Here is a 10,909-nt window from a genome sequence, read left to right on the forward strand (position 1 = left end):
AACTGAACTGAACTGAGGTTAAGAATCACTGTTTTGGAGATTCTTTAAAATTAAAAAAAAATGTCTTCGGAAAAGTCAAGGCTTTTATCCCAGCTAGCAGACGTTGAATCAATGTAACATAAAGCATCTTGCTAGCTTGGACTACAGTATATTGTTTATTGCCCAACTTATTCATACCACCAAATCGTATTTCCTGTTGAAAACATATGAGAATTGAACACAGTTTAATGACGCATGCCTTTGAAGTTAAAAAACACGGAGAAGTATGTCTAAAAAAAGGTCACGGCTTCAACTAGGCATCTTTAAGTAGGCTATGTATGAATACATGCGCTTAAATTGTAAACAAAACTTGTAGGCCTAAACTGTTAGAAATCAACAATGTGTAACTGTGTGTATCGATAGATGGCTGCTGTGCTGGACTACGTATAGGAAGCGTTTCCCGGGGTTTGTACGCCTTTATATGTGCAGGCTAATTGTAAGTCGTAACCGTACATTGTAACAGACTATTGATGTTGAGGCGTACTTTCTAAACCTCACTTCTTGAAAGATTAAAACATTCGCTTTCAAACATTTTATTTCATTGATTGCAGCCTATTTTTGATCGCCCAGACGTCGAAAACGTTGTGTATGTGCACTGTGATGCGGAGGGACTTTCCGTTGTTTCCCAGTTCCTTTCCACCATAGATCGTAGACTATCTTTGGTCAACACCGACCAGCATTACTCATATAGTAAATATAGCACTGGGAACGCAATGATGGAGCTTATCCATGAAAGGCAATCAAACAGTTGCGCAATTCTTTGCAACAATAAAGTTACGCAACATATCAACGCAAGATGTTGGTTTTGACTTTTGATGGACACAGATGTACAGTATGAAGCCCAGGCGACATATTTCGTTGATGATGAAATTTTATTGCATGCAAAATCGATCTTTTCAGATCGAACATAATTTCCAAATTTATTCAAATGTATATTCACGATGATAGAATGCTTGCTGGCTCGCAGTCAGTAGTTTGCCGTTTCTTTTTTCCTGTGCAATTGAGTTTAAAGTATTTAAACGGGATATGCGAAACTGACTTGTTTTCTTTCTGCGTACCTAAAGAATTTTTTGAGTTTTGAAATTGTGTGGGAATTCTATGAATTTATCCAACGAACCAAAGTTTTGAATACTGTGCTCCACACAACGCATTGAGTTAACCCTGACACCAACAACAATGTACCCCAACGCGGAAACTCGGAAAAATAATGAAGCTATCAGAGCATTCACAATAAAAAACAGTATTTTGATGCAAATTTTACGTAAAAATAACATTTGTTTATTACTAAACTACGTAAAACTGTAACTTCACTTGCACAACCACTTGCATATAGAAAATCAACCGTTTTTGCATTGATTTAACGTCTGCAGACGTTAAATCAATGTAAAAATGGTTGATTTGCTGCCTGGATACTGCATCAACAGCTGCTGACATGTGATAGCGATGTGTGTCATCCTGTGGTTACTAATAAGAATTCTTCTCCTATCCCATTCTTGTCAACGTTACTACATTTTTGTCAGTTTAGTTCATTTTAATTCCCGACCATTACAACAAAAACAAGACATGCGAAACATAGCAAAGGTCAAGAAAAAAAGTAGAAGCGAAAAAACCCGAAGCTTATAAATGTAAGCTGTAAAGCTCTACAAATAAATTTTATTTACTTTTTAAACCTGCTCTTTTCATTTACCAATTTTATTCATTTGGCTGCATCCTTAAATATGAATCCTAATAAAATTTAAATCTGCAATTCTTCCAAAAGCAAGAAGCCAGAACGGAGGTTTAAGAGACACCAGAAACACTTTATTATACTTACAATTGTAGCTTATAATTTGACGTCTCTTTCAAGTACAGTGAACTAAATGCATGTTTATAAAATTGCTACAGAAAAGTCAAGTCGTACCATCTATCCTAACTCCCTTTTCAATTTCCATCGCTCAAACTTTAATCAACATTTCGACTGATGGCATTGGTGCTTTTGGTATGTGCAGTAGCTTTCCCTACAAGAGGTTTTAAAATTATTAAAAAAAAAGTATCGAGTTTTAAAGGGTAGTGTCTGGGGTGCTTTTAGTTTTGAAATAACTTGAAAAAAACACACATTAAAATTGCGTATTCTGAGGGTATTTTCAACCTAAATCAATAATAAAACTTTGTCAAATAATACTTTAACGATGTGTGAAATTTTTATTTAATATATTTCGGGCAGGGCAATTGTCCCCTTGACTACCCCCTAGGTCTGGGCTCAATTCCAGGTCCAGTTAACTATAAAAAAAAACTTAAATTTACAGCAGACTTGTATCTTTTTGTGAAAGTAAGTAAAAGTGTTGATTGAAAATACAAACATTGACACACTGTCATGCAAAACAGAAAACACAAACTGTGCAGCCTCGTGTTTTCACATTGTTCTTAATTACTCATTGAGAACAGATTACGCTCCGTTAAATGTTCTTTAAAAAAAAAGTTAAATCTTGGTATTTCGGTTTCATATCTTCCTTACTTGAATTTTTGTGGGTTGTGTGTGTTACAAACACCTGGCCTAAGTCAAAAAATAACAAGCAATATTTGTACTGTACATTTTTTTCGACATAATCATTTTTTGATTGTGTGTTCATATGTTTGTTCCACTGAATTGCAATTCGTGATTTCAAGTTGTTCGTTTTCTACCAGTAAGAATGTGGCGTTTTAAATTCTATAAGCCATGCGGATTGGTGGCCATCACCTCGAAAGTGGTTCAACTGCCGCGGAGTACAACCACATTAGCATAAGCCTACTAGCCTGTAGTCACCTACGAAAGCTTAGTTCGAAATGTGGTAGCAAAGGTATTTTGTTAGATTAAATTTAAATCAAATTAAAAAGGGTCTTTATCTCATCCACATTTAGACAGTTTTTCATAACTTTTATGACAAGAAAAGATTATGCCACTTTCATATGTAATGACTGGATAAACGATTTCACCTTCTTAATGACAGCATAAAAGTCGTTTATAGAATTATTTTAATTATATCATTGCGTTATAAATACTTTGGTTAATTTAATTTTAAATGAAATTTACTGCGTTTGGCAAGATAATTGAGATGGTACAAATTCTTTTCAGGGCGTGACTTATGCCGAGTGAGATTATGAATTTATTGGTGTCGTAAAGTTACTGTAGCTTCTGCACCGCAAGAAGCATTAAAATGAGCTTTTTTTACTCGTGCAGCGGAATTTATTCATTTAAATTTGATTATTGTTTGATTGATAGCATAACATGGCATGCTTCATTATTTTCTATTGCTTGCATCGTAGAAGTCGAATAACTTTATGTAAACGCACACCTAAACGCGTTTAAACCCTTTTCCCATCCCGACCTAATATAGCCTCACAAATTGCGACATCTGAAAAATGATTTATCCAATTCAGATAAGGCCAACTTCACGATCGATACACCAACATTTAGTTGTCAATGCTCCCTATAGGGCACAGGCCATTCAATTGCCGAGCATAAGCCTATACAAGGCAAGCACAAGCCAACATTTAAATGAAATGTAAATTTTTACGGTGCAAATAAGAAAAACTGCCATAAGATGTTTTAAAGCACGTTATGCATTTATTCTGACGCTTTGTTGACCGAAACGACTAACTTCGTCAAGGACTTAAATCAGGTGGCATATTTGTAATTTGCAGGTTGCTGCAGCAGATAGGGTGTTTTAACTGGTAGACACTTTGTCTTTAACATAGGACAATTTTCGCTTTGAACGAATTGACTGCAGTCACTGTGATCTTTCCAGTACTCGGTCAAAGAGTTAATTATTGCTTTGAACTATGTTTTGGTAATTACAGAAAAAAAAGAGTAATGGCAGGAGTGGGTATCGAACTAACTTTATCGAATTGACTCCTTCCGTAACCCTATCATTCAAACGTCTAGGCCACGCTGACGACGGCGAAACGTTCACTCAATTTACTTGAAGACTTCAACCAGCTGATTTAAATCTTGCTTTTTGATCGATTAATAAACCTCATCGCAGCGACCTGAAGATTGCAAATACAGAATCAGATGATAAATATTATCTGATTTAGGCAAAAGCTTGTTGTTGCAAAAGAATGTGCGTCAACCAAGTTCTTCTGCTAAGTTCTATGTAAGCATGTATTGTTTTAACATTTGTTTAACAAGTTCTATCCTAGTTTAAGCAACATATCTAATCTACAACTACGACAATCAAAGCTCATGATTTTGCCATTATTAGCCCATACAGTAATTCAGTAATATTTACAAATTCTACAGTACCGGTAGCCTATGTGAGCGTCTGTTATTAAAAGAACCACCAAGAACAAAATGGAGACTTGCTTTGTTCATTGAACACAGTCTTGTTCATATTGTCATTGATGTGTCTCTGAGAGCCTGTCATTAATTTACCGTGGCCAGTATTTGTTATCGAGTCCAAGCGCAAGCTTAGCTGTGAATGCGACCGAAAAGACATGAAGTTTGCCCTTGAGCACCTAATTATCTGAAGACGCTGTCGAGCCTTTCCAATGAGGTTCCAAGCAACAATCTCTTAAGAATCTTCTGCATATTCTACAGCATGTCACCCTAAAACAGGTATTTACCAAAAACCTAAAGTGTATAAAGTTATAATTTCACGGAGAAACCATGTTTGCTCGTATGATAATGCATGCAACCGCAACATATCATTTTGCTGAATTAACATCTGTATGACAAGGTAAGTGAGGGACTGAGGGTAGCTTAACATTAAAATTACGTTGCAAAAACGATGGTATTTGAAACAGGTTTGTAGGATAAAATCTGAAAACTTTACTTTGTGATATTTGGCACGGGTTATTTTCAGCTTTGTCTAACTAAGATTACATTGGTTTCGTTGAGGTGCTGTTACAGCTCGTAGTCTAGACCTAAAGCTTGTCTAACTTACGGATGAAAACTTACACCATGCAAGCTTCTACACTAGACATAATTTATTCTCATTACAGGGTAGATATAAAAAACATGAAGACAATAAAAATTGATAATAATATACGAATCATAAAATCGTCCAAAACTCAAACAATCACGTCTATGTAGTTTAACATAGCATGTCAACTTTATACGCTGAAATAAGATGTAGGCTGAAATAAAATTAATTTAAAAACGTCGATTTAACAGCCGATTCGTGCTTTTGAACGTACAAGTTTAACTTCATGTTTTTGCATTGTAATATTTAGGTTACCAACAAATAAGCAAGCAAACAGTAACAATGAAAAAAGTATAAAAACAGCTTCAAAAAGTTTACCACCGAAGACTTGAGTTTTAGGAACTGTTCAAGCAGAAGATGGTTTTTGAAAAAGACGTTCAAGTTTTGTAAACTTATAACAACGATAAATTATACGATGATATTTTATGATTTGTGCGACAAAATGACAAAATTAAACTGTTGACAACATAAAATTTCGCATGAAAAAACTCTGATCATCAAACTAAGCAGTTTTAGCATTAACTCAAATCTTCCATATTGCCATTAAGCAGTTCACAAACTCAATTCTTTTGCCATGAAAAACGTGATACCAAGCAATAAATAAATATAGAAAACTGTTGTACGTAAAACTTTAGTTAGTAAAATAGTGATGCATGAGAATGTATAAAAGTAAAAAAAGTTTTATAGATGGAAACCCTTTTGAATTCCCACAGTCAGGTAGCGTCAAAATATTGTAGTGTAAGCTGAGTTGTAAATAACAATGCAGTGTCTCTTGACTCTGCATTTGTTGTAGTCTCACATTGTTGTATAGCCTACTTCTTTTAGCCGCGTAAGTGTGTGAAGATATAAAAGCATACAAAATAAGTTAAATAAATTAAACAACAAAAACACAAGTATTTTTTAACGTACACAATTATTCATGTCATACAATTTAAAAAAAAAATATTAACGATTTGCGCTGCATTCACACGAAAGCATAAAACTGGAAAGGGGGCAATTGTGGAGCGTACAGTTTACAGTACATAAATAGTGCGTTGATATCGAAGCACAAAAGCAATAATTAAATTTCAAAATATATAAATTTGATTACAATAATTGAAGCTTTTAAGGTTCGTTTAGTTGAGATGGTCAAGAAAGTAGTTTTTTTTCTTCACAGTAAGCAAAGATTTCAGTAAAATTTAAGGACATCAAATCAAAGAGATGAGGAGTTATTTTCATGAAATGCTTTTGATTTAGTGCAACGGCGTGAAATCAAATTTTGCCGGTTTGTCGGCCCGGTTGAACAATCGCACTTTGGTACCCATTTTCTCGTGCTTGTAGCCGATGTCAAAGTTCCGGAGAAGTTCACGAAACAAAAGGTCCAGTTCCTGCTCGGCCACCCTTCGACCAGGACATTGTCTTGCACCATGACCAAAAGGCGTGAAAGTAAATTGCTCGGTACATCTATCAAAACAAGATTTCGTTAACTTCTATGCAATATAAACCAAATTGCTACATCATAGATATTTTTAAGTATTGAAAAACAGTTACGTTATGTTTTTATGTCACACGTTTTAAACTCGATACGTCCTTACACACAAAACCTTTCACTTAAAAATGTCAAAATTGACATCTAACTTGACTTCAAATGAACAAAAGCTTCACATTTTTGTGTTTTTAATATACTTCGATCAATCTCTTATCGCCACAATTTACATTTGCAATCTTAATCTTTGCCAGAGGCAAAGATCAATTCGGGCATTCTGGGAATACTATATGAGAAGGATTTGTTATTTGATCGGCAAAAAGCAAACTTCCTACCACATTATACTAACCAGAAATGTCAAACACGATGACTTGTATGAAATTACGTCATTAATCTCTCACCTGTGAGGGGAGTTGCGGTTTAACCAGCGGTCAGGTATAAACTTCTTTGGTTCCGGGAAGTATTTTTCATCCTCCAGATTCATAAGATGAGAATCGTATCTCACTGTGGTTCCAGCCGGAACGGAGTAGCCGGATAGAACAAGGTCTTTTTCAGTGGTTCTCATGTTTGCGTACGTCAGTGGATTAAGACGCATGGACTCCCAGATGCAAGCCTTGAGGTACTTGGAGAATTCGGATCGGTCTCGATTGTAGTCTTCCAAATCGGTGCTTTCCGCTTTGTCTTCTTTTAAGAGCTCTCTGAGGCGATCCTGGTGGCATTTATTTTCCGCAAGATGATACATTGTGAACACTGCCGCAGTTGCGGTGGTGTCAATGCCTCCAGCTAGCAGCTCAAGGCAAACCGTGGTCGCTTCCACTTTGGTGAGTTCGCTGTTGTTGATCACGTGATCGAGCAAACAGGAAAACGATTTGTCATCACCCTTGTTTTTGTGAAACGGACAACCAGACGTTTTTGTTGCCGATGATTTCACCGGACAGGTTTTCTTTCCCATTTCTTTCAATCTTCTGCAAAAAGAAACAAATTATTAGGTCAATCAATCTCAATTGTCGAAAACCACTAAGTAGGTTAAGTAATATTACAACCAGAGCAATAGTGATAAAGTTAATAATATCAACAACGTACTTTTCGACAAAATATCCAGCGTATTGAAATTCATCTTTTTGGGCCTTTCGGAATATTTTCCAGTCTTTGGTGTTCCATAATTTCCACAGCGGCATTCCAAAGGTCAATCGGGCTCCGTAATCAAAAAATACATCCATGCATTTTCGTAGTTGTTCTGCTGCTGGGTTTCTATTCGAAGAGCCCGGAGTCAAAAGACCAAGCCTGCAAAAAGAGGAAGCCAATTGATTGATAAGCGCTTTTGAATCACTTTAACTTTGTTGTTTTAAATATTATGAAATTGTTGGATGAACAGGTAAAATAACGCCAGTGCAGCTTGGATAAGCCCACGCTTAACCCTATGATAACAAAGTTGTAATTTTTTGATTTTAAAAGTGCAAGTCAGCACGCAGTGATTAGAATGTAATTTTAGCTGTACGCCCCCAACCTAAAGCGTAGGAGTTAATTGTTTTGCAAAATCCCACTTGGGCGGTCTCCAATAAAATGAAACCGCTCTTGCAAGCTATCAAAGAAAAAGTTTCCTTTCCTGTCAATTCCATTTTAAAACACGAAATTCTAAAGTGTATGATTATCTTATAGAAAATAGATCATTTAAGTACTGCAGTAAAACAAGTTCATACTGCATACTTGAACCTGATAAACACTCAAACTCACTATAATATGGACAAATGTTACACTGATTTCTGCTCTACTGAATAATGCTGACTTCTAGACAAATAGTTGACGCATTTTATTTGAGACTACGTCGTCTTTGCATGTGTGATATGGTGACTACAGATATGCCTGATCAAATTACTTTGGTGTGAAACAAGATACAAAAACAACTTTTCTAGACATTTTTTTTACTTGCGAAAAACAATCTGGATTTGTTAGACCATGTGACATGTAAATAACCGTAAAAGTTGTTTTCAGTTTTGATAACTTACCTTGTATCTAGCAAGGCGACAGCAATTGATTCCAAGGCCCATCGGTTGAGTGTTTGGTCAAATTCTTCAACTTCTCCTGTTTTTGAATCTCGTGCAATTTTTATATGAGACACAAGGTCTTGGGCAATTTCTCTTTGAGCAAATCTGTACTTTTTTACCACATTGGGAGCAGAGATAGCAGGATTAATGGCATTTCGGTTGCGCAGCCATTCTTCGCCTGAAATTGACATTAAAAATAGCTTTAAAATTACTCCCAGGCTGGACCTCAAGACGAGCTAATCTCAATTTTCACAAGCGTTTGCGGTTTAAGAGGCTTTCTCTGCGGTCAGAGTCAAAATGCCAAGTCACAAGCATAACATAGCGATCGAAACGGCAACGACAGCCTGAAACAGTAAAGTTGTACTTCAAAGTCTGAACTGATTAAGGCAACTTAAATTAACTGACGTCAAACCAGTACACATAAATGTCATGCAGTTACTTCTTCAATGAAGACTTTTCAGAGTATTAGATTGTATACCTGATATACCGTCGGCTATAGAAAGTTATTTCTGAAAGGGTGTGATGAACAAACAGAGTGTATGAAAGTTAGCTTGATTCGTGTATTTGGTGCTTTGCGTGCAACCCTGAGGGCTCAGATATACATAGAATCAACTTATCTTGGCTAGTTCAATCTTGAGTTGTTATTAAATCTTAGAATGATTCACAATCACGTGAAATTTTTACTAAAAACTTCAAGTTTGCAGGTCTCCCGTGTGAGATTCCTCCTGAATTATGGCAGCATAGGATGGATTCCCATTAAGCCAGTGACTGTTCATATGCAATTCTCATTCCAAATATTGTTTACTAGTCCAACAACAAACATTTGCTGGTAATAATGCTCGTTGAGATTTCAATTTCTGCATTTTTTAAAATCAAGACCCTTGTTTACCTTGCATTGCGGTGATCCCAACTGGAAGACCCTCTTGCTTCCTGCTCTCAACGATTGCATCCAGATGCGGACGTGAAGGAGCACTGCCTTCGTTCTGGACAAGTAATCGGATGTCCTTAGGGTCAGAGACATAGACGAATTCTTGTTGTAATAGACGTTCTCGAAAAATGCTTCCGTATCTGCAAACACCAAAGGACACCATATTAGTCAATGCGTAAAAACTTAGATACGGTATTAATTTTCTTAGAAAACAGCTTCTAGCTTTTGCTTTAAAATACCTGTTATGCCTGGAACGTAATGCCTTGTGGTATTCTTTTGGAGAAAACCGTCCCAGAAAAGTGTATTCCAGAGCAGAACCCAAAAAAGGAAGACCCCTTGGACCGGGAATTGTGGAATATGGCTTGCTTGTTGAATTTGATGATGGCGTGTTGTCGAGGAGTAGCAACAATGAAGCCAACTGTTCCTTGACATTTTGAGCAGCAATTTTCGTTAGTCTTTTTAGTCTGCTTTGCTGCTCAGGAAGTTGGTTGGAAGTTGGAATTAAGTCATCCAAAACCATGCTGTGATATTTCTTGGTGTTCTTCACTTTCTGCATGTGCTTGCAAACGGACGAGGCATGCGAAAGATCTCTTTTTCCATCGAAATTAATGTGCTTGTCACTGATGCTTGCTTTTATCCCTATGGCTTTTTGGTACATCCTCAGATTTGAGTGGTGTATCAAAGAAGGGGATACCCACTCTCCCACTCCTCTACATTGACTGGATCGCACACAGGAGACGATGTAATTTTTGCTTAACATTTCGCTTAGTTTTATATCTGCAAACAAGAAAACGTTTTTTGGTTATTTTTTTGCATGATTAGCTATAAAAGAACATTTGCATCAATATATTAACTTTTTTTAACATGGCAGACAATTGGTCAACCATAAGCTGATTTTTGATAATTTGAGTCGCCACAACTTCGCTGGTTTGCGACTTGTCTTCAAACTCTAAAGAAGAATTTCAATTTTCTGTTTTTATATCATGCTGGTCACACTTTCTTCAAAAAGAAGTAAAAAAGGCACAGGTGTTTTATCGTTTCGTTCGCACGCAAATGCGTCCTCTCTCGTTTACAAGAAACGCGGTTGGGTTAGCGAAGATGTCGCACATACTTCATCTTTCGGCCATCTCCAGTCTTCATAACAGCAAGTTTTATAAAATACACGTTGCGGTTTCTACGGCTTTCTTTGATGAAGAACATCCCAGACAACAAATTAGACGGTTTTTACATTGACTCAACGTCTATGGACGTTTACAGACGTTGAATTAATGTAAAGAGCGACTGATTTGCTGTATGAGATTTGAAAATGACATTGAAAAGATGTATCTTGCTTATTCCTTATTAGGGAAGGTAAAATGTTAAGAAACAAAAACTAATCCATTATCAAGTCGACGCTTTTATCTCGCTGAACGTAGCAATGAGAAACGATGTTGCTGTTTCGTCTGTGTTGTTGCAGGAGAAAATCCAAACTGGGCTATTTTTTTCGCCGTGG

The 10,909-nt window shown here is 36.4% G+C and overlaps 1 protein-coding gene across 2 annotated transcripts; it reads right to left on the reverse strand.

Moving 5' to 3' along the window:
- Positions 1-4,971: 4,971 nt before the first annotated feature.
- On the reverse strand, positions 4,972-10,187 carry LOC145786420 (cytochrome P450 10-like). 2 transcript variants are annotated; one of them, XM_082598073.1, is made up of 6 exons: positions 9,657-10,187; positions 9,379-9,557; positions 8,451-8,667; positions 7,528-7,728; positions 6,846-7,409; positions 4,972-6,422 (listed from the first exon to the last, which is right to left on the reverse strand). In XM_082598073.1, exons 1-6 carry the CDS (start codon positions 10,175-10,177, stop codon positions 6,212-6,214), a joined length of 1,893 nt encoding a protein of 630 aa, XP_082454199.1. In that variant the 5' UTR covers positions 10,178-10,187; the 3' UTR covers positions 4,972-6,211. The 2 variants fall into 2 exon arrangements, with proteins under 2 accessions (XP_082454199.1, XP_082454200.1); XM_082598074.1 differs by having other exon boundaries at positions 6,846-7,324; positions 7,485-7,728.
- Between the last annotated feature and the right edge of the window lie 722 nt (positions 10,188-10,909).

This window comes from Aplidium turbinatum, chromosome 17 (genome assembly GCF_918807975.1).
Source record: "Aplidium turbinatum chromosome 17, kaAplTurb1.1, whole genome shotgun sequence".
NCBI lineage: Eukaryota > Metazoa > Chordata > Ascidiacea > Aplousobranchia > Polyclinidae > Aplidium > Aplidium turbinatum.

Excerpts from the sequence above, each read along its gene's own strand:
- LOC145786420 (XM_082598073.1), bottom strand. The coding sequence starts at position 10,177 with ATGTTAAGCAAAAATTACATCGTCTCCTGTGTGCGATCCAGTCAATGT. Across the intron at positions 8,668-9,378 it reads TGGGATCACCGCAATGCAAG|GCGAAGAATGGCTGCGCAAC; the intron begins GTAAACAAGGGT and ends TGTCAATTTCAG. Across the intron at positions 7,410-7,527 it reads GCTGGATATTTTGTCGAAAA|AAGATTGAAAGAAATGGGAA; the intron begins GTACGTTGTTGA and ends TTCTTTTTGCAG.